The sequence below is a fragment of the Chiloscyllium plagiosum genome, unplaced genomic scaffold (genome assembly GCF_037043375.1).
Source record: "Chiloscyllium plagiosum isolate Xiang-an unplaced genomic scaffold, Cpla_swu_hap1 HiC_scaffold_9, whole genome shotgun sequence".
Taxonomy (NCBI): domain Eukaryota; kingdom Metazoa; phylum Chordata; class Chondrichthyes; order Orectolobiformes; family Hemiscylliidae; genus Chiloscyllium; species Chiloscyllium plagiosum.
This window is the reverse complement of record NW_028270147.1, coordinates 33896256-33921261: the sequence shown is the minus strand read 5'-3', so window position 1 is coordinate 33921261 and position 25006 is coordinate 33896256. Positions and strand designations below refer to the sequence as shown.

The window sequence follows — 25006 nt, the reverse complement described above, 5'->3', positions numbered from 1 at the left end:
GCATAAATCATTGTATAAAACTGCTCCATTGCTGTACAAAGTTGCTAGTCAAAGTTTGCAATTCCTAAACTCCTCACTTCAGCCTTTGCCAGTGAAGCTGAGTAGCTGCTGCACTTCAGTTATCCCCTTAGAACCTGAAGTATATTAACCATGAAAACTCAGGAGACATACAGCTGCCTTTATTGCTGATATGCATGAATAAGGCCAGTGGGATTTAGGGAGCAGATTGCCATAATGTTCGAAAACTGAAAAAGAACTCTAAGCTTGCTCTTTTAGCAGCAAAAAACAATTTTCCCACAAAATTATTTACTTAAAGTTAATAATTGAAGCAAAGTTACCCCACGGGACATGCCCTCCCCATCCCACCCAGCCTGCCAATCCCAACAAAGAGCTGCTACTGTCTGCTTCTAGATCCAATGTATTAGGTTTAATTGTCTCAATATTGGGCCAGAAAGATGAAAGTTAACTAATCTCTCAAGAACAAATGGACTAAATCAACAATCTTTCAAGCTAAAACATAACCGTATCCAAATATGTAGGAAATTGTGTAGGGCTAATTCTTCAACTTTTTAAAAAAATGTTGCTTGTGTTTTGTTTGTCTTTGTAGTTCTTTTCTTCTCTCGTTTTGTTGAGCAAGATAGCTATTATATATGATAACCATTTGTATGCCCTTTTAGGCTCTGTTATGATATGGTCTGATTTCAGTACAGTCAACCCATTTTCACATACATATGGTACCCATTATCAGCATTTCTTTCTCCTTGGCATACTGTCATCCATCCCTTTGTCTGCCTAATTGTCATTCTCTTTCTCTGTCTCTGTGCTCCATGTCCCCCTATCTGCTCACTCATTCACCACTCTCCTCTTTCCCCCCCCCACCTCCTGTCTTCAGCACATATACCGCTTTTTCCTAGCTATTATCAGTTCTGAAGAAGGGTCACTGGACTCAAAAACATTAACTCAACTTTCACTCCACAGATACTGCCAAACCTGCTGAGTTCCAGCAAAATTGTTTTTGTTTCAAGGTTCTTCGTTTTGCTAAGTAACCATATATAGACTTGTTTCCATCTATGCCACATATTCAGCCCTGGCTTGGCTATTCTCACTTAATTTGTTTGTCCTTTGAAACAACATGTTTTGAACAGGATTTGTCCTTGAGGAAATCAGAAAGTTGATAATTCATCTGCAATACCTTTTTTCCTTTTACTGCAGCTCATGCAATAAGCATAATATTTGGTCAAGTTAATAATAATAGGCTAATGGCCCTTATTTCAGTAAAATATTATCCTTCATTTACTGTTCATGCTTTTAACTAATTGAGCTCTTCCCCATAAATGTTTGATTGAGGCACACAAATATTATCATTTAATCATGAGGACAATGTAGAGGGTGTTTGATTTGCATACATACAAGTTTTTATAATATTTTAGGTATAGATTAGGGCTATAATGTAATATTTTAAATCCCTGAGGCTTTTGCTCAGCAAATATAAGCAACTGCAAGCTGACTTGTTAGTATGAAATAAAAGCAAATTAGTGCGGATGCTGGAATCTGAAACCAAAAGAGAAATGCTGGAAAATCTCAGCAGGTCTGGCAGCATCTGTAAGGAGAGAAAAGAGCTGACGTGGCATTCGTCCTGCACTCAAATTTACCTTTGAATTAGTAGTCAAACCTACTATTTGAGAAGTTTGCCAATGGGCTACTATTTACTACTACTATTGCCTTGCCTTCACCTGTGAGGTTACAGTTCAAGATTACAAGATTAATCTTATTGAAATTTCAGGAATAGGGCCATAGATATCTGCTGACTGTATTATGATACTGAGATAAGATGCATCAAAGTTGAGAGGATGTGCACTCATAATCACAGAGCTACAACTTTATATTTTGAGTTTTTGCAGTCATCGTATACATCAACATGAAGTATGCTGGTTATAGACTCAAATGTAGGTTGGAAGGGCTTTTGCCCGAAACGTCGATTTCGCTGCTCCTTGGATGCTGCCTGAACTGCTGTGCCCTTCCAGCACCACTAATCCTCAAATGTAGGTTACACCAACTTTCTAAAAATTCATTGGTTGTAAGTGTACCCATTGGATACAGATAGTTGGCAGTGATTGCAAGCTAGGACCCACTCTGGGCCCAAATAAAATTTCTGGTTTTAATAGCAGTTATTTATCATTGTATTACTTAGATTGTGAAATATTGATTTTGGAAATACTTCAGGCAAATGTATTGGGAAGTTAATGGAAAAAATTATATCATTTTCCAAATAAGATTATCCTCATTTAGTTTGATGCCTAAACTACCTTCTGGACAGATACCCTGATTTCATAGTTGTAATTGAAAGAGATGTTTGAAAGTTTCAGCCACATTGCAGCCTGTTTACAGTAATTGGGCACATTTTCCTGAATACTGCTATGTGGAATTTAAAGATGGAAAAGCTGCTGTAAAAGCCTTGTGATGAGAATACCTGGAGTTAAGACAGTCAGCCAATGTTTTCATTGATAAAATAAAGAATCCAGAATTTAAATTTTCTTTCTTGAAGCAAAAATTTAATTTACCTTGTGCTACTTTCCCATTCTTTGAAGAGAACTGATTGGCTAAAGTGAAAGGAGGTATTTAACTAGAAGTCCTGTCACTTCTTGAGCTCACTGTTTGGAGGGAGTCTGAATCCTATTAGATTGTTGTTTGTGAAACAGTTCAAAACTGAGCTTAACATGATAACTGAAAAGGATCAATGCAATTTTGATAGACTTGTGGGACAGACCAAACAAAGACACATGGTGCACTGGAATTCTTAGAAGCTTGGCATTCAAACCGGAACTCCATTAATAAACTTACAGATTTCGACCCCATTTACCAACCTCTCAGAAACAGCCGGAAATGATATCACCCACCACAACAAACCAAGACACATAAAAAAACAAGTGGGACAGAACACCGACCCTTCACCAGAGGCTTACTGATGTTATGTAGTGTCGTGAGAAAATGTCTGAGAACAAACCCACCAGTTCAGCGATCAAACAGACAACCAGATCTAATGGTCTAATCTTAAGCTTTTATGAGCTACAGTGCCAGTGAACAAAGCTGTTACATATCAACTTTAATCCATGAACCTCTGTAATCTGAAAATCATTTAATAGGGTAAATGTACTATACATATCTGGGAGAAATAAATATTAACGTATTGTAATTAACAATGTTAACCCATGGCACAATAATAAAGAATAGGGTAATCAGAAAAGTTGAGCCCTCTATTGACATCTGAATATGAAAGTATAAAATGTAAGGTGAGGAAGGACTTTTCAACTGTTAAAGTTTGAGAGGCTTTGAAGTACAGCAGCAATTGGCATTCGGTTGCCTCTTTTATACATGAGTTTGTCTTTCTCCCCCTAAAGATGTTTTTTGTATATTTACCTGAGTCACAGTTAAAATAGTTTACATCCCTGTGTTTTTTAAGCTCCAAAGGTCTTGTGGCACAGTGGATAATGTCCCTGGCTCTGAGTTGGAAGCACTATGTTCAAGTCCCATTCTAAGCATCTTGTTGGCAAAGGAAGTGCATCCCTAACAGAACTAGATAGCTAGATTACCAGTCTCCAAGTTCTTCCAACATTCCTGCTCTTGCCACCTGCCATTTGAGTGAGATATTCCTGGATCATAAGAAATAGGAACAGGAGTAGTCCACTTGATCCCTCAAAGCTGCTCTGCCTTATATAAGATAATAGCCTATCCAACATTCCTCATGTTCACTTTCTTGTCCTTTCCCCATAACTGCTCAATGTCGTACTCATCTAGAATCTAACTCACTATCTTAAATATAAATTATCTTAAATGTACACGAGGTCTCTACCTCCACAGCTATTTGTGGCAAGGAGTTCCAAAGACACTGGACACTGACAGAAGAAATTCTCCTCATCTCTATCTTAAATTAGCAGCCCTTTACTCGAAGACTATATGCCCTCCTGTCCTAGACTGTCCCATGAGGGGGAGTATCGACTTGGCATTTACCCTGTCAAACTCCCTAAGGATTTGTTCTGAAGAAGAGAGACTTGACCCAAAATGTTAACTCTGCTATCTCCATAGATGCTGCCAGACCTGCTGAATTTTTCCAACTTCTGTTGGTATTTCTGATTTCCAGTGTCCGCAGTTCTTTGGTTTTATTTTCCCTTAAGAATCCTAAAGGTTTCAATGAGAATACCTCTCATTCTTCTAAATTCCAATTAGGGTCCCAACCTGCTTAACCTTTGTTCATAAGATAATCCCTTCTATAGGGGATCATCATAATGAACCTTTTCTGAACAGCCTGAACACTCTTAATCATCCTTGTGATGGAAAGAACATTGAACCCTCTACCATTATTATTATAGTTTCTGACTATAACATGCATGCAAAAGTGCTTGTTATCACAGCATTTTGGACTCCTTGGAGGAGATTGGTTGGTTGGCTCATTTCAGTGGATAAAGTGAGGTCTGCAGATGCTGGAGATCAGAGATGGAAATGTGTTGCTGGAAATGTGTTGCTGGACCTACTGCGCTTTTCCAGCAACACATTTCCATCTCATTTCAGTGGATGGGTGGTGTGGATGAGTTTGGTACTAACAGCATAAAGCTTTATCGTTTTTCCAACTGAGATGGATTTGGGCCCTTCCTATAGTGGAAGGACCTGGCTTGGGACAGAGAAGTGAAAATGTATTAGATTTTACTTTGCTCCTCTGTAAAGGTATCAAAAACTTCCTTTGTAATGATGGATGGTGTAGAAATATTGTTGGAATGCCATTTGCCACCAGCCTTGTGCTATTGTATGGGACTGGCTCAGAGGACCCTTTTATACAAGTACCTTTTCATGTTTGGCTTAAAGAGCTGACATTATGATAGTGTAATACCACCTTTATATTGGTAGTGTCCAGGTCCTGTTATGGGCTGCCTTTGACTGTCTTAGGATTGGATGGGTTGTAAATGAAATGGAGGACTGTGAAATTGGCAGTGACCAGCTCACTCGTGATCTTTCTGATGGAACAAAGTTCATTGGTATGGCAACTAAAGATAGTTGCACCAAGGACAATTTTCCGAGAATCCCTTGCAGTGATATTCAGAAACTATAATGACTTACCACTGTCAGCCGTAGCTATCAGTATTTGTGACGAACACTAGTTTTTACCTTTTATATTCATCTATATCAGAACCTCCTAGATGTTTTTAGAAAATAATAAATAAATGTTCTGAATGTGATCGTGTAAGCTGACTAACTACCTTGTTTTCAGGTAAATTGTTAAAATGGCTGAGTGGAATACAAATCTTGCTTTTGCCTTTCCATGAATCATTTCTGTATTAAACAGAATCTTTTGGATAAATTGGACATATTGAATCTAATTTCAAGTGTTTTATTTTTGGCTGTATATGATCAGAAAATAAATTGGTCCAAAATATTTGCTAGGTATATTTAAAATCATTTTGACCTCCATCAATTTCTTATTTGCGAACCAGTTAATTATAACTGATCGTGATGTTCAGTAATGATTTGGCAATTTTGATCTCAGGATAATCATCTGAGTTCTTAAAAGAGCTTCAGTGCAACTAATTCAGCCATAATGATTGTGTTTGAGTTTAATGATAAGTGATGGACATAATGTAGATTTTCAACAATTGTAGAATGCTGAGCTTATTCTAAAAGTATAATTTCAAGTAATAATTTGATGAGCTCTATTTCTACCATATGAATTAAATTTGACTTGTTCCTTGTTGAAATGAAGACTGCAATTTGCTGACATAGTTCTGTCTCTTTAAATAGGTACGCGAATGGAAAAATGAAGGAAGTAAAACATACATGTGTACTGGCCGGCCAGGTTGGCTGACTGTATCGCTTCGGGTTGGCAAATATAAGAAGACACACAAAAATATCATGATAAACTTGATGGACATTTTGGAGGTGGACACTGAGCAACAGGTAGCTTGACCTTGTGACAATAAAACAAAATATAAAAATCTAAACAACCCTGTTTCAGTTAAGCCGATTTACTGAATTGGGTTTTAACGTTCATAGTAGTAGTGTTATTATGATTCTGTCAGCAACACTCTTGCCTGAGGTTTAAAGTTCTTAAACTTTTACAATTGAGAAAATTTATACTTTGTGGCCATTTTAAGTTTGCATGCTTAGCAAGTTCTAGCTGCATGTACCCTTGTGTTTTGTCACTTGACCATATTTTCTGGGCAGTTTGCTTATGAGTAAGCATGTGATTGGCTCACTATCTTGTCTATTTTGCTCGAGAAAAAATGTGAATTAGTAAGCGTTAACTATTAAAAAAGTTAACGCACGGTGGCACAGTGGTTAGCACTGCTGCCTCGCAGCGCCAGAGACCCGGGTTCAATTCCCGCCTCAGGCGACTGACTGTGTGGAGTCTCCCCATGTCTGCGTGGGTTTTCCTCCGGGTGCTCCGGTTTCCTCCCATAGTCCAAAGATGTGCAGGTCAGGTGAATTGGCCATGCTAAATTGCCTGTAGTGTTAGGTAAGGGATAAATGTAGGGGTCTGGGTGGGTTGCGCTTCGGCGGGGCGGTGTGGACTTGTTGGGCCGAAGGGCCTGTTTCCACACTAAGTAATCTAATCTAAAAAAAAAAGTTGAGTACTAAACCACCATAATGTAAGATAAGGTCGGTTTGAAATGGCTTTAACTTTTCTTCAGCCCAACATTTCTCATTGGAACTAAATTGCTAGAGAGAAATGTAGGGTACAAGTCGTGTGTTTCCTAATGGACTAACAGAAAAATTTAAGGTTATCTCTCTAGACAGCAGTTTAGAATGGCATTAGCAGATATTTGCAAGTATCATTTGAGGATTTTGAGAAGAAATAAATACAAAAGTGTTAGTTTTCACAAAAAAATGGTGTTGAAAATGCTACAAAAACAAAATTAACTACTTTAGGCCTTGTTAAAAGTATGCAAGGCACTAGTAAGACCATACCCTGAATAATGTGAACAGTTATCTAAGGAAATACATAACAGTATTGGAGGCAATCCAGAGAAGATTTGCTAAATTGATTCTAAAGTTCGTATTAGGAGTGCTACTATGATTCAGTCATCAACACCCTTACCTGTTTTTTAACATTTTAAATTTTTTTTAAAGTTGAGTAAAATTTTGTAGATCCTAAAATGGAATGACAACTGATTTGTGAAGCTGAATTATGGTTTTTAACTAATTTGGAGATTTACTTTGTGTAAAATGCAGACTTGATATTGACCTACCCCATAAGTGATTGTATTTTAATAATCTTAGCAAATTGGGAGCTGAATCCCTATAAACCTTATTGTTCTGTAATCTCCTGCTTCTTCTGATCCCAAAAGATTTGGCTGAAAAATCCCCTTGGTATAATGGCCCATGTTCTACGGGGTTTTTAAAAAGGTGACTGCAAAGATAATGGATGGATTAGTTTTGATCTTCCAGAGATCCCTAGATCCTGGAATGGCTTCTGTGGATTGGAAGGAAGTAAATATAATCCTGCTGTTTAACAGTTGAGGGAGAGAGAAAGGAAGGAACTAGTCAGTCTGATGCCAGTTGTAAGATAAAGCTATAAAATATAGGAGCAGAAGTAGGCCATTTGTTCCATCATTTCTTCTCTGCCCTTCACTGAGATCATGGCTGATTTGAGCCTCCTCAATTTCACATTCCTGCTTTATCCCTGTAACCTTTGATTCCCTGACCATTAAAACAAAAGTGTCTGTCTCTTCCTCGAATATACTTAACAACTCAGTCTTGACAGCCCTCTGCGGTAAAGAATTCCACAGATGCACTAACCTCTGACAGGAAAAAAAAGTCAGCCTCATTTCTATTTTAAATGGGTCACTCTACCCCTTACCCTGAGATTAGGCCCTCATCCACAAAGAGAAACAACTTCTCTGCATCTATCCTGTCAAGCCCCCTGAGAATCTTCTGTTATGGTTCTATTATGTATCATCTCATTATTCTAAATTCCAATGAATATAATCCCGATTTACTTAAAAGCTGTTCATAACAAAATCCCTCCATAACTGGAATCAACTAAGCGAACCTTCTCTGGATTACATCTAATACAGTTACTTATTTCTTTCGATAAGGGGACCAAAACCGTTCACGGTTTTCAACGTATGGTCTTTCTTGTGCCTTGTATAGTTTTAACAAGACCTACATATTTTTATACCCATTCCCTTTGAAATAAAGGCCAACAATCCATTTTCCGTCCTGATTATCTGCTGAACATGGATGCAAGTTTTTTTGAGATTCATGCATAAGGACTCCCAAATACCTCTGGTGTTGCAGTTTTCTGCTGCCTTTCTGCATTTAAATAATATTCAGCTCTTTCATTCTTCCTGCCAAAGTGTATAATCTAACATTTTCCGACATTATGTTCCACGGGCCAAATTTTTCCCACTTAACTCCTGTCTATATTCTTCTGTAGACTCTGTCATTCTCACTACTTGTCTTTCTCCTCCATTTTTGTGTGATTCTCAAATCTGGTAATAGTATATTCACTTTCATCATCTGTCAACAATGTACACTGTAAATAATGGTGTCCTCCACACTGATCATTTTGGCACTCCGTTAGTTTCAGGTGCCATCCTAAAAATGTCCCTTTTATCCTAACTGATTAGTTATCCCATCCTCTATCCATGATGATGTTATGAAATAGCCATATGTGCAATGACTTGGTGGTAACAGGTTGCTTTCCTAGTAATCATGGTGTTCTGTTTTGATTTTATAAATAGGAATAGTGTTTGACCAATCTATTCAAGTTGAACAGTGTCACCTGCAGGTTGTTGGGAGCCAGTGGATGTATATTTAGGTTTTCAAAATACACTCATTAAGAAGTTTGTTACATAAGGTCACAGAAATCTGAGATTAGGATTCATGTTTTTCAGATTAGATTAGATTAGATTAGATTACTTACAGTGTGGAAACAAGCCCTTCGGCCCAACAAGTCCACACCGACCCGCCGAAGCGTAACCCACCCATTCCCCTACATTTACCCCTTTACTTAACACTGCGGGCAGTTTAGCATGGCCAATTCACCTGACCTGCACATCTTTGGACTGTGGGAGGAAACCGGAGCACCCGGAGGAAACCCACGCAGACATGGGGAGAACGTGCAAACTCCACACAGTCAGTCGCCTGAGGCGGGAATTGAACCCGGGTCTCTGGCGCTGTGAGGCAACAGTGCTAACCACTGTGCCACCGTGCCGCCCACAATATACTGGTACAGGCTGAGGAATGGTTCGCAGATGGAGTAGAAGTAAATAGATGATTTTAGGCATGGCAAAGCACACTAGGGGAGTGCACAAGGAATAATGCTTTGACCTCTGCTATTTACTTGGATGAAAGGGACCAAATGTAATATATCTAGGCTGACTGTGCAAAGGTTGGTGTGAAAAAGATGTAAAGAGGCAACAAAGGGATATAGACTGGCTAAATGAGGCGAAAGATGACAGATCGATCATCGAATTTGGAAGCATGAACTTCTCCACCTTGGCTGGAAGAATGAAAACAGGATTTTTTTTAAACAAGTCAATGTTTGTGTTCAGGAAGCTAACGTTACAGGGACAAGAAGCTGTGGGATGAAAAAAATTGTGTTTTAGCTTTTATGGAGTTTTTAAGAGACTAAATATAAAAGTTAATAAGGTTTTCTGCAATTATCTAAAGGTACAGATATCACAGTACTACCAGACCCATAGGGTTGCTTTGTCATTAGAGAGAGAGAGACACACACACACTAGTAGTGGTTTAATCTGAAGGTCACAATGCCTCCGGTGAGGGGAGAGGTTAAGGAGAGTCTTTTGTAGTAACCCCAGCTAGCGTGGGAATTGAATCTACACTGCTGGCATCACTCTGTATTGTAAACCAGTCATCCAGCCAACTGAACTAAACCAAGCCCCTTCACTTGGATTACCACGTACAGTTTTAATCTCCTTACATAAGGATGTCTATGCCTTAGCTGCAGCGATAAACAGCAGCTTTTGAGCCAGATATTAGCTATATTTATTGAAATTTGTAACACAGTCAGGTTTATTTTAACCTATCAGTTCTTAAGTGTGAACACATTAACTTTAATTTAAAGTGTTCTATCTAATGCAAGATAGTGTCTTGAGCCACTGCATAGAAATAATGCATTGGCATGGGCGTGGGCATAAAGTGCATTATTTAACAATAAGATTCATGGTCAGAAGTTGCACAGTCCCTGAAGGGGGAAACCAGCGTCCACACAGATTTTTCCCATCAACAATGGGAAAAGGGAAAGAAAGAGTAGAATACTGTTGGTCAATCAGCTGAGTGAATTTCAAATTACCCAATTTCCTTTTTCTTTTTAATTGCCTGGGCATCAACTTAGGCATAAAATTGCTCTTGTTAATGAACTATTATTTATTTCACCTGTGAATTGTTTGAAAGAAAGCAAATGCTGTTTTCACTGGTATTTCTTTTGCAGGTTGTCCGTGTGGAACCATTGGTTAACATGGGTCAGGTGACAGCACTTCTGAATTCAATTGGCTGGACTCTTCCAGTGGTTCCAGAGTTGGATGATCTCACCGTGGGTGTGTAGTTTCCAAGTCAAAATAATATTGATAATGATTGTGAATTTGCCCATTGTGAAAGCTTTACTGTTTGGTACTTGCGGCTTTCAAGGACTGGCTTGCCAAGTACGTTTTTCAGTTGCGATCTGCTAATGAATAATCAGCTTATTTTTGTATTCTTGTTGAAATTGTAGTTATTAAAATGTGGACCTAGTTGTAGTTAAATATGTGCACTGTCTAGTTATGTGGTTAGAGCATATTTTGCCTTAAGTCTTTACTCCCCACAAATTGAATTAATACATCAATGATTTATGTTGGTGAGCCCGAGAAAATCTCTTACAGGTTGAGTTGGGTCTGTGGTGTTTGTCACATCTGGGCTGTACACTTATTAATATATATACTGTCCCTTCCTGAAATACTGGCCATTTTCTCCCAAGTACAATGCACGATGTCTACATTGCAGATATAATATACCTGCCTGATGGGCAAGTACAGATTACACCTGCAGGTGTAACATCTGTAGAGACAAAGGCAGAACTGGAGATGGAAGCTGTGAATAATACTAGGAATAAATGGGAGTGCATTCCTGCATGAAGTTAGTTCTAAGTGAAGATGCCAGTATGGGGATGAAAGAGAAGACCAAGGTTGAGATGCCCCAGGTATACTTTGCATGGCCTTAGGGTGTATTCCTATTGCTACGACTTTTGGCCCCTAGCCATTCTGCCATGTCCCAACAGGTTCTGCTGTTGTGCTGACATCCTGTGAGCCTTCTGTTCATTTAAGTTCATATGGAGTTACTGATGAAAACCACTGATGTTATTGGCCTGTGAACTTTCCATGAAAAAGAGACCAGCAGCTAATTTGTTCAGATGCCCTTCCTGTGCCAGGTTGGTGAGGAATAATGTTGTAAGATGGAAATGCAATACGATTCCCAATTCCACCTTACACCACTCAATCATGTCCATCCACACTGTTCCTGTCATGACTGGATTAGGGTTAATATAAGCCTTTAAAATATTTATCACACCGTGTAGACAGACTTTTTTTTAATCCTGAGTTAAAGGGGAACTTCAAAAGTATTCTAAGAATTACTTTAAAAAAACATTTTGAGAGCTCTTCATTTCTAGATCTTTTTCAAATCATGTAAACTCTTCGAAAGATAGTGAGATGTCAGCCATTTGGATTCTCCTTCCTTGTTTAATGATAATACATAAAGCTGCTGACTTAATTGAGTTATTGCACTGCTTGTTGGATCCCTGTGTTAACTGTTACATTCTTACAAATGGTACAACTATCCTCTACATGTAGGTGAAGGGTGTAAAAATCACCATTTCAGCAGTTAAGTGCAAGTGTAAAAGTCCATTGGGGACCTTTTTGACTTGCTGCCAGGTAAAGCCCTTATGGTAAATTGATGGATACTTAAAGACCTCAACTCACCGCTAGTTCAATTGGGTAAAGTAACTGCCCCTTGCCCTCGCCTCTGAACCCCTCCTACCATGACATCCATTTCTGCAACACCCAAAAGAAAACAGTACCTTTTTTGCATTTGTATCTGCTGGGTCTCCAACAATGACCTCTCTGATCCAGAAGCTGCCATCCTCTGGTTAGTAACTTCTGATGAGGTGGTACTTCACTCTAGAGGCTCATGATTCACTAAGAAGCTGACTGGTCAATTTCCCATTGGTGAGGGTATGGAGTCGGTTGGTCCTGAAACCATCTTCACCTTCATTTAGTATATAGGCACTCCTTCATCAGTGTGAATTTGATGATTAAAGGCCTTATTCCTAAAACAATTATTAGCACTTGATAACATGTTACAAACCATCAGTGATCAAAAATTAGCATGAATGAATTGATTGTTGCTTCAAACACCATTGGTTCAATTCAATTTCTTACATATTGCAGTAGCTACTCAATATAGTTGATGCATTTCACCAGTTGTTTGTGTAATTGGTCTTGTTGGTGTTTTAAAATACCTCCTGAACTTTATAAGATTGAGTCTCTAAACAAGTATCTGTTTTCAGGTGGCCTCATCATGGGAACTGGTATTGAGTCTTCGTCCCATATTTATGGTTTATTCCAAAACATCTGTGTAGCTTATGAATTGGTCCTAGCTGATGGGAGCTTCATTAGATGTACAGAGGTATGAAGTGACAGCATTTTTTACTTTCCTGTCCAGGTATAACAATTTTTCTAAGTTATTTTTTGAAGTCTATTTTGATGGCAACTGAAATTGAAAGCGGTTGTTGTTCATTAGTAGTGCAAACCCTTTTTCTTTCTCATTCATTTTTCTTCTGTTTCACTATTTTTAAAACAAAGGCCCTGAAAGATATCTTCGTTAGGAATTGACCTTTTTGTTTTTCAATTATTGTATCAGTTATCAACATCATGCACTTTTAATTTAGAGTCCATTGGGTTTGATTTTCCTCAACCACCACACTCCCCCAGAATGAAGGTCAGTCAGAAGCCAAACTGTCCCAAAAGTCTGACCAATAGTCATGACACACTGTAGGTTGTTTAAGAGTGGCACTTTACTTGCTCAGTGGGCAGAGGTCCTGTCCTGAGAAGCTGCCAAGCAATCTGATTGACTGACTGGCAGCTCCATCATTGTCAGAGCTGATGCTCAGTAGTGGGCACGGCTGGCTCTGCAGGAAGAAGCTCAAAAAAAATCATGGCTGCACCAGAGGTCCTTGATTTTAGAACAGGAGGAAGTTTAGAGCCAGAGAGAAACTCAGGGTTTGGATTTCCTCAAGGAGGCATTGCAGAAAGAAAGCAAGATGACATGTTGGCGGGGTCTGCTGGCCTCCTTCCCATCTTTTCTCATCTAGGTCATAATAAAATGGACTAGCCATTCCTTCCAACTGCCCACTCCAGACGTTTTATGTCTCAGCAGTATATTATCACCAGGCAAATATGCCTAAAAATTATCCATAATTATTCATTTAAATATAGGGATGGTCTGTTGATCTCAGCACTGTCCACATGGTATATCATGGGAATGAGCGTGAAGGTGGTGAGCCAATAACCCAACCTACTTTGTGTGTGTATGTCTGCCACAATCGCACCCAGCGGGGCACATAAAATTCAGATCGACTGACTCGAATAATGTTTCTTATACTATTCTACTATATTGTTTGAATATAATTAAATCAAGCTCATCTGTCATGGTGGTTTAAGTGGTTATTAAAGATCCTGTGCTTCAACTCAAAGAGAAAGGAATTCTTCTGATGCCCTGGCTAGCTTTCGTTTCTTAACCAAAAGCAAATTGGGTCAATTTGTCAAAGTCCAGATGTTGTTTATATAAATTTTCTGACATAAAATTGTCAAATAATGCAACATAGAAGGAGACCATTTGGCTTTTCAGCTATCAAATTAATCATATACCCTTGATTTTTCTCCTGTGAATTTTTCACCTTTTAATTGTTTCTCCAAAATCCTTTTAAAGATTACTATTCAACCTGTTTTAACTACCATATCAACAGTCCATTTCAAATCATAATGAGTCACTGTGCACAAATGCCTCTTTCTTTTTTGCCCTTTATCTTTAAATTGCACTGTTTGTTTACTGATCGTTCTGCCACTGGAGACAGATTGTCCATATATATTCCTAGCAAAATCCTTCATGATTTTGAACATTGTACCAAATCTCTACTTGGCCTTACTGCTGAGAAAAATTCCAGATTCAAGACAATTTTGTACCTCAGAATAAAGAGGGTCAGATTTTTGGTCACCTCAGGGTATAAGGAAATGGACAGGAATTTGGAATTGAGTTTGAAGATCAGTCATGACCCTCTTGAATGGTGGAGCAAATTTGAGGGTACATGCTCCTCTACTGCTATTTCTAACTTTATTGAATGTGTAGTGATTTCAATATTTGGGAGCATTTCTCAATGGCTATCTAAATGCAAATGCATCTGCAATTTGTTTTTAAAATTTTTTTTAATGATTGCTACAATGTTGTGTTTTTGGGGACCCTGGTGTAGTACAGATGGTGTATTACAGCACTATTACATGGTGCTTGCACTAAATCACCCATCATTTCAATTTCATTTGAGTCCCAACAGCAGGTATTTTTTCCAGTATCTCTGCGGTTACTAGCTGTTGAAGAACAGGCACTCTTTGACTTCCCTTGTTGTACTAGGCGCTACGTTTAGAGTGATTACTATGTTCAGTAGAGATTGAGGTGAAATTCCGTCTCTCAACACTACCGGAATCTGTATAACTTTGAGGAGGCTAAATGTCTATAAAATTATTTGGTGGTACAGAACTTGAATATTTTTGTGAAATAGATTGTTCAATGGTTTAAGTTTGAGTTAACTTTGGAGATGTGTTAAAAAATGAGGATGCTAATCTTTCTGAAACATCTCTGACTACTGTACTAAAACAATACTTTCTCTCTCGTCCTCAGAAAGATAATCCAGACTTATTTTATGCTGTGCCTTGGTCATGTGGTACTCTCGGATTTCTTGTTGCAGCAGAGATCAAGATCATTCCTGCTAAGAAGTATGTACGCCTGCAGTATCAGCCAGTGCAGGGCCTGAAGAAAATCTGTGAAACATTCAGTAGAGAATCCCAGAACAAAGAAAATCATTTTGTGGAGGGCCTTTTGTATTCACTGGATGAAGCTGTGGTCATGACTGGAGTGTTGACTGATCTGGCTGAACCAGATAAGGTAAATTGGGCTAACAGAGAAACCAAAGAAAGGTGACTATACAACCCATCTAGCTTTTATTTAGATTAAAGTATAGAGTGTGTTTTGAATATTTTCCTTCCTTTTTAACCATCTTTCCATATTAAGTCAACATTCTGTTCTGAGTTGGGCAATTAGGTATTCATGAAAACAAAAGTCAGATATATTTTTAACGATATTTATTCAGCAGTTTCTGATTATTGCCTCCATGACTTCAATCACAGCATCGACAATATCAATGAGGGGGTTAGGTTCTTTTCCTGAGGTTTCTTACACAAGATGTAATTCATACACACCAACTTCTACCAACAGTTAAAATTTATTAAAGCTTCTACAAGCTGGGTGACCCTGTTTGACCCTCTTTGCAGGTGTGTGAAGTTGATTCAAAGTGAGGGTCTGAACAAAGAAAACACATCCTCTTTACACAGGTCAGTCGGTAATGCTTTCAGATACTCTGGCCACTCCCCCATAGACACATGCCACTCAAGACAATCCACAGCCATTCCCTCACAGTCACATTACTCCAGGTATAATGGTAGGATGAGATCATCCTCTGAGATCATGTGCATGTAAATGCCCTAATCTTGGGGAATCGTTATGCAGACGATTTCCTGACTCTGTGATTCCCGAAGACAATGTAGATATGATAAACCTAGCTTCAGGGGATGGCTAGAAAGCATTTCTGAAGAAAGAGATTGAATGATAGTTTAATTTGATAATTGTAGGGGGAATAGTAGCAAATGACTGTTTAACTGGAATGGAGCCATCCACATTCTTGAATGAATGTCATTCCTAGAATGTTCAGTCAGTGCAGTTTAACTCTTTAATATTAATTTAATCTTTTAATGTTACATTCCTCCCTTTTTATCATTCCGTGATAACTACCTAGATGGGACTACCACCTTCTTCATAAGAATCTTACTGCCAGTACTTAAGCAAGTTATTGACACACAACATGCAGTTATTATAGCAACAAGAATTACTAGTCTGTGCAGTAAATAGAATTTGCAGAATCCTCCCATGTGGAAAAAAAAGTTCACCAATAAAGTTTTAAATCCACAGTACGTAATGACCACTCCACACCCTCCAAGTTGAGTGGAAATGAGCCCGTTCTCCAAAATCTCCTTCAATAAAGTCCAACCCTGAAAACAAAATTGAGTTTGTCTTCCTATATCACTCCACGAAGATATCTGAATTCTTGGATAAGGGCAGATAAATAGATAACAAAACTAGCGAGACTTCCATCCTTGAAGAGATGCTTCAGATGGAGGATACCAGCGCATCTGAGTATGCAGTGCAGCAGCAGGCTAGGTGAACGCAGCATTCTTTGCTGCTTCTGCTCCCGCTCTGTTGTTAAATGTATCAAAGCCAACTGGCTGTTTTGATGTTAGCTTGATCGGTGAACCTCCATATCCCTTGAATGATTGAAAGAGAAGGTAAAACGTACGTGTAACATCCATAGGAAGGCCACTGACCAAAAGTGTACAGACCTCCTCTTCACTGTTGTTAACTTTTTCACTTTGCTCATGACTGGGGAGTTGATTGATTCAGTTGAATCAGGTTGTGGAAAGTTGTGTGATGGTCCAAAGCGTGCTTTACCTCTGCATAGAGAAACTCTAGAGACGATTTTAGTTGCTGAAAATATCTTTGCATTTCCTGTCTCATTATTTCCTTGCCAAGGTGGATATCAGTATGAAGTTAGTCACACATTTAGCTACACTAAATTGTGTCTGTCTATTTCAACATTCTCCGTCATCTTGAAGTCTGTTACTCTGTTCACTGTTTATGACATTATCAAGTTTTATACAATCCACAAACTTCTAAATTGTACTCCCTAAACAATTCACTCAATTATAATCAACAATCAGTGGTCCTCAAATCAAACCCTAGGGGTACCTCATTCAGGTTATTCAAAAATTATTTTCCTTTAACAAATTAATACTTGGCTACTAGGAAAAGTATTTCAAAAATCTGGAACAGCAAGAAAACAACAAAATGTCCCTGTGCTTTAGCCATTTAAGAGGCAGTTTCAGTTCAGATTTAGATCTCAAATACTTAGAACATAGAACATAGAAGAATACAGCGCAGTACAGGCCCTTTGGCCCTCGATGTTGCGCCGATCCAAGCCCACCTAACCTATACTAACCCACTATCCTCCATATATCTATCCAATGCCTGCTTAAATGCCCATAAAGAGTGAGAGTCCACCACTGCTACTGGCAGGGCATTCCATGAACTTACGACTCGCTGAGTGAAGAACCTACCCCTAACTTCAGTCCTATATCTACCCCCCCTTAATTTAAAGCTATGCCCCCTTGTAATACCCGACTCCATACGCGGGAAAAGGTTCACACTGTCAACCCTATCTAACCCCCTAATCATCTTGTACACCTCAATCAAGTCACCCCGAAACCTTCTTTTCTCTAATGAAAACAGCCCCAAGTGTCTCAGTCTTTCCTCATATGATCTTCCTTCCATACCAGGCAACATCCTGGTAAACCTCCTCTGCACCCGTTCCAGTGCCTCCACATCCTTCCTATAGTATGGCGACCAAAACTGCACACAATATTCCAGATGCGGCCGCACCAGAGTCTTATACAACTGCATCATGACCTCAGGACTCCGGAACTCAATTCCTCTACCAATAAAAGCCAGTACGCCATATGCCTTCCTCACCGCACTATTTACCTGGGTGGCAACTTTCAGAGATCTGTGTACATGGACACCAAGATCCCTCTGCTCATCCACACTACCAAGTATCCGACCATTAGCCCAGTACCCCATCTTTTTGTTATTCTTCCCAAAGTGAATCACCTCACACTTAGCTACATTGAATTCCATTTGCCACCTTTCTGCCCAGCTCTGCAGCTTCTCTATATCCTGCTGTAACCTGCCACATCCTTCCTCACTGTCAACAACTCCTCCGACTTTCGTATCATCCGCAAACTTGCTCACCCAACCTTCTAACCCCTCTTCCAGGTCATTTATAAAAATGACAAACAGCAATGGTCCCAAAACAGATCCTTGCGGAACACCGCTAGTGACGGCACTCCATGAAGAAACTTTGCCATCAACGACTACCCTCTGTCTTCTTCCATCCAGCCAATTCCTAATCCAAACCTCCAACTCACCCTCAATGCCATATCTCCGTATTTTCTGCAGTAGCCTACCATGGGGAACCTTATCAAACGCCTTACTAAAATCCATATATACCACATCTACTGCTTTCCCCTCATCAACCTCCTTCGTCACCTTTTCAAAGAATTAACCTCCTTCGTCACCTTTTCAAAGAATTGTGGGAAACAAATGCAGAACATTTTAAAATATGTTCCCCAAATGAAACTTTCCAAATAAAACAGCAGAATTACAGTGGCAATTTTGGTAGAGATCAACATTCTTTGAATTTGCAATATGAAGGGGGCCAATGAAGTCTTAACAACAATTGAAAGAATTTAAACAGCTTGGCTTCAAGTCCTAATATTCTCTAAAATCTTAACAAAACATCAAAATTAAAATGCACTCTTTTTGTGAGATTCTGCATTAAAAAACAGCATTGATATTATAATACCATACGCTCATCTGGCTAAACCATGACCACTGACACAGTTTTTTTTTAAACAGGCATTGTAGAATTCCAAACAACTCAGAGGCTCAAGGTCCTCAATCAATTTGATTTAAGGTTACAAGTTTGATAAATTTAAAAAGGAAATAATGCTGTACAATTTTGCTGTAAAAACAAAATCTCCCCTATTACATAGCCCACAAAACATATTAGATTAGATTACTTAGTGTGTATACAGGCCCTTCGGCCCAACAAGTCCACACCGACCCGCCGAAGCACAACCCACCCAGACCCATTCCCCTACATTTACCCCTTCACCTAACACTATGGACATTTAGCATGGCCAATTCACCTAACCTGCACATTTTTGGATTGTGGAAGGAAACCCACGCAGACACTGGGAGAATGTGCAAACTCCACACACAGTCGCCTGAGGCAGGAATTGAACCCGGGTCTCTGGCACTGTGAGGCAGCAATGCTAACCACTGTGCCACTGGGCCGCCCACAATTGAGATCCTGATTCAAACAAGGCAAAACAGTCACTTAAAAGGATTTTCTGAACCAGTATTTTAACAATCAAAATATTTAAATATCAAACACTCTCAGCATGGCACAATATACATTGAAACTTCCCTTTTCAACCCAAGTATTAGTATGACTTTGATTTCATTGTTTCTTGGGGTTTTTTTTGCATCCTCTCAATGAAGTTACACTTGTAGAAAAGAGAAAACTCTCAGAGCGGACCACATGATGCCGCAGTCCAAGCCACACTTCCCCCAAAAGAAAAACTCGCTGAGTCAAATCCGCAGCCCAGAAACTGAGATTCCCACAACACAAACTTGGACAAAGCTTCCATGGCAGTCAATGCACTTTACCTTCGAGATCCGAGAGGACCAGCTCCACATTCTCCCCTTTTCCCAGTGATGCGATGTTGCCCTAAATGTACTTCTAAGGGGAGGTGGGGGGGACAAGGGCGATAACTTTAAGAAGTACCAAATTCTAACTTTTTTTATTTTGGAGCCTCAAAACTCATGTCTCTGGAGGACTTTAAATTCCTTTTTCACTTTACTTCTCACGGGGACCCTCACCCTTTTTAACTCTATGGACTCTAACCCTGATTTAACCCTGGTTCATACAAAGCAGCTCGGTGTGCAAATGTGCGAGTTACCTCAAAGATTCCATCACCACTGAGTCCCAAGAGATGAGGGGTCGACTGAGTGTTAAGTTGAGAAAGAGAGAAAAGTTGAGAAAACTTACCTTTGTGGGCCCGTCCACCTGGAAGCTCCGTGTGTGTTGGAATTGTGCCACCATATATTAGGTTCTTTTCCTGAGGTTTTGCACACGAGATGCCATTCGAGCACACCAACTTTGGCAACAGTTGAAGTTTATTAATGCTTGTACAAGCTGGGTGACCCCCTTTGACCCTCTTCACAGGCGTGCGAAGTCAAGTCAAAGTGAGGCTCTGAATTAAGAAAACACATCCCCTTTATACATGATTCAGAGATGCCGGTGTTGGACTGGGGTGTACAAAGTTAAAAATCACACAACACCAGGTTATAGTCCAACAGGTTTAATTGGAAGCACACTAGCTTTCGGAGCGACGCTCCTTCATCACAATCACCTGATGAAGAAGCGTCGCTCCAAAAGCCAATGTGTTTCCAATTAAACCTGTTGGACTATAATCTGGTGTTGTGAGATTTTTAACCCCTTTATACAGGTCAGTTGACAATGCTTAATCATACTGTGGCCACTCTCCACAGTCACATGCCACTCAAGACAACCCCCAGATACTCCCTCACAGTCACATTACCCCAGGTACAATGTTAGGATGAAATCATATAAATGTAAATGTCCTAATCTTGGGGAATTGTTATGCAGATGATTTCCTGGCAAGGTAATTCCTTCAAACAATGTAGGTGTGATATATCTAGCTTCAGGGGGTGGTTAGAAAGCATTACTGAATGGAAGAGATTGAATGATAGTTTAATTTGATAATAGTAGAGGGAATAGTAGCAAATGACTGTCTAAATGGAGTGGGAGTCATCCACATTCTTGCATGAATAATGTCCCCACCCACTCCCAGGGTGTTCAGTCAGTGCAGTTTAACTCTTTAATATTACATTAATGTCCAAAGATATATTCCAATTTAATCTTTTAACATTACAAGGGAACATAGTGGTAGTAGTAATGCCACTGGACTGGTAGTCTAAATTCTAGGCTGATATTTGGAGGGACAGGGGTTAATATCTCATCATGTCAAATGGTGACATTTGAATTCCTTAAAACCTGAAATTAAATAAAGTTAATGATAATCATGAAACTATTGTCAATTGTAATAAAAACCCATCTGGTACACTGATGTCCTTTTAAGGAAGGGAATCTGCTGTCTTTACCTGATCTGACCTACATGGGACTCGAGACCCATAGCAATGTGATTACCGTACATACCCAAGTCATAGTCAATTTGTTTTTACTGTTTGAAGTTAAGTTTAAGCGGTCGACTATTACATGAATACTACTTTTGAGGGGCTGAAATTCATGCCCGTCAAAATTCATACCGTATCATTAGCAGAAACCCAACTGATCTCCAAATGAATAAAGAAAAATAAGCAACAAATTGCTGTAATTCTGAAAACCCAGAGTGGAACACAACAGCCAGTGAACTGGAAGACTGGGAGTAGAGTGGAACAAACCGGCAGACTGGAAAGCTAGAGTGGGAAATGATGGCTGGCACAAAAACATTGCTCTGTTATCTATGAAGAACTAGGGTCGACTTTTACATGAGATATGTGGAAAATTCCAGGTTATTTCACCAAAAGTAGTGGGTTGACTATTACTCAAGTATATATGGTAACTTTTTTAACTGCCACCCTGCAATGTCCAGTCAATTCTAGGTCACTTAGTGATGATCAGCAATTCCTGGCCTTGTTAGTGACACCAAGGCCCAATGCATAAATTTTATAAAAAGAATTTTAATTATCTTTAATATCTTTTATCATTTGGTTTCAGCAAAATTGCTTTTGCTTAGTTTCTCTCTTATTTTGCATCTCTAAAAATGGCTTATTTTCTTCTTCGGCACCATTAACTTCTAAACTCTCTCAAGGATCTAGCCTTTACTGTTCCCCTTCAATATCTATATGCTGACTCTGAGCAGTGTCCTCTGTAGACTTGATCAGCTTCCATCAAATCTCATTTCAAATCTTTCCCTGTCTCTATGCTATCAGACAGCTTGTCCAGTATCGGGTCTTGGATGAGATCGTTTCCTTCAGTAATATATTGGGAAAACCATATCCTGCACTCCAAACAAATAGTGTAGTTTCCCATTGATTTCATTCTATCCCCAATTTTGGATTGAAGCATTCTATTTGCACTTTCGCACCCCCTTTAACCTAGTTCCATATCCTCCAATTCCAATCCCATATCCTCCAAATACAAGGACTGTCTAGGTCCATCTCCATAATATTCTTACTGCTGCTCCTGTTCTTGTACTGAATTCTTCAGTCAGTCATTGGCATCTCAAGATGACTTTGCTCATGTTCTCCTGGTTGCTTACCCATAGTTCAAGTTTTGTAATTTAATCTAAGATACTGCTTGTCATTTTCAAGCGTCCAAATGTCCCACAACTATCATTTCTGTTCTTGCTGACCTTGTGTGCAATTCTCCCAGTGTCACAATATAAAAATGCTTATCCTAATACCAGTAGCCTTTCCAATAAACTGCCCTCAAATAATTCCTCTGAGTCTCATCTCCAGTGCAACCCCTTCTCCCTTCATCGCATCATTGGCAGATGTGCCTTTTTAGTCTTCCAAGCCATATGCTCTGAAATTTCCTTCCAAAGCTTTTTCTATCTTTACTTTCCCAACATCCTTAAAACCCAATCCTTCGACCAAGCTTTTAGTCACACTGAACTGATATCTTCCTTTCTTGGTTTGGTGTCCATTTCTGTTTAATTACAGTGGTGTGAAGGATCTTGGGATGTATTTGTTCATTTAAAAGTTTTGTATAAATTCAAGTTAATTAGTGTTTCAGTTCAGTTTGAATGAACAATGGCAAATGAAACTGGAAGCACACAATAATAACTGAACATTGCAGTCTCTATTATTTAAGGTAAACCATTGCTGTTTATATTCAAACTTTAAAAAGGTGTGCTATGTTTTATTTTAGATAAATAGAATTGGCTATTATTATAAGCCATGGTTTTTTAAGCATGTGGAGAAATACCTCAGAGACACCCAGAATGCAGTGGAATATATCCCTCTCAGGCATTACTATCACCGTCACACTCGCAGCATTTTCTGGGAACTTCAGGTAATGAACATAGGAACTACCACCAGGTTTGTAGCTTCTTGTTGTCCCTGCCGCCACTATAGTTGCTATGATTCCAGAAAGATGCATATAGTAGATGCATTACCAGCTCAATAATCTGTGAAATGTGTTTCTTTGGATTAACTGACCTGGAATGGTAGCATGGTGACTCAGTGGTTAGAACTGCTGCCTCACAGCACCAGGAACCCGGGTTCAATTCCACCCTTGTGTGACTGCCTGTGTGGAGTTTGCATTATTCTCCCTTTGTCTGTGTGGGATTCCTCTGGGTGCTCTGGTTTCCTCCCACAGTCCAAAGCTGTGCAGGATCGGTGGATTAGCCATGGGAAACGCAAAGATGGGGTGGGTCTGGGTGGGAAGTTCTTCAGAGGTTTGTTGTAGACTTGATGGGCCACATGGCCTGCTTCTACACTCTAGAGATTCTATGATTGAGTACTAGGACAAATTTATTTTGATGATTAAATTCTGTACATATTGTAGCCAGGGTTGACTTGAAGGTCACAAAAACTTCAGTTCTCCCACCTTCACAAGATCACGAGAAAAATAAGCTCCATGTAGTTGAGCAAGGTTTCACATTTCACTTAAATGCAGCATGGTGACATTTTGTTGGTTTGCGTAAATTTAGTCCCTCCCTCCATTTTATCTATTGCAAAGCAGCACGCTTGGAACTTGATCACTTTTCAAAGAGATCTTGGCCTGTTGCTTGTGTAACAGCTCTCCCTCTGTATTTTCTAAACTTGAATAAAGAGTATTTAGAACATAGAACAGTACAGCACAGAACAGGCCCTTCAGCCCACGATGTTGTGCCGACCATTTATCCTCATGTAAGGTAAACCTAATGTACGAACCCTCAAATTTCTGTGACCATATGCATGTCCAGCAGTCTCTTGAATATCCCCGATGACCTCGCTTCCACAACTGCTGCTGGCAATGCATTCCATGGTGTCTCAACTCTCTGCGTAAAGAACCCGCCTCTGACATTCCCTCTATACTTTCCGCCAAACAGCTTAAAACTATGACCCCTCGTGTTAACAATTTCTGCCCTGGGAAAAAGTCTCTGGCTATAAACTCTATCTATGCCTCTCATTATCTTGTACATCTCAATTAGGTCCCCTCTCTTCCTTTTTTCCAATGATAAAAGTTCGAGTTTAGTCAACCTCTCTTCGTAAAGTAAGCCCTCCATTCCAGGCAGCATACTGGTAAACCTCCTCTGAACCCTCTCCAAAGCATCCACATTTTTCCTATAATAGGGCGACCAGAACTGGACACAGTATTCCAAGTGCGGTCCAACCAAAGTTTTATAGAGCTGCCACAAGATCTCACGGCTCTTAAACTCAATCCCCCTGTTGATGAAAGCCAAAATACCATATGCTTTCTTAACAACCCTGTCCACTTGGGTGGCAATTTTAAGGGATCTATGTACCTGCACACCAAGATCCCGTCATTCCTCCACACTGCCAAGAATCCTGTCTTTAATCCTGTACTCAACTTTCAAGTTCAACCTTCCAAAATGCATCACTTCACATTTATCCAGGTTGAACTCCATCTGCCACCTCTCAGCCCATCTCTGCATCCTGTCAATGTCCCGCTGCAGCCTACAACAGTCCTCTATACTGTCAACGACACCTCCAACCTTTGTGTCGTCTGCAGACTTGCTAACCCATCCTTCAATCTCCTCATCCAAGTCATTAATAAAAATTACAAACAGTAGAGGCCCAAGGACAGAGCCCTGTGGAACACCACTCACCACTGACTTCCAGGCAGAATACTTTCCTTCCACTACCACTCGCTGTCTTCTGTCAACCAGCCAATTCTCTATCCAGACAGCTAAATTTCCCTATATCTCATTCCTCCTGACCTTCTGAATGAGCCTACCATGGGGAACCTTCACAAATGCCTTGC

At 39.6% G+C, this 25006-nt stretch overlaps 1 protein-coding gene across 1 annotated transcript in view; it reads left to right on the top strand.

Moving 5' to 3' along the window:
* Positions 1-25006, top strand: part of dhcr24 (24-dehydrocholesterol reductase) — a 47927-nt gene that overhangs the window by 7189 nt on the left and 15732 nt on the right. Inside the window, exons 2-6 of the mRNA XM_043698996.2 lie at positions 5788-5943; positions 10445-10550; positions 12554-12672; positions 14938-15201; positions 22946-23089. Coding sequence (XP_043554931.1) covers positions 5788-5943; positions 10445-10550; positions 12554-12672; positions 14938-15201; positions 22946-23089 — 789 coding nt within the window. The remainder of the gene's footprint in view (positions 1-5787; positions 5944-10444; positions 10551-12553; positions 12673-14937; positions 15202-22945; positions 23090-25006) is intronic.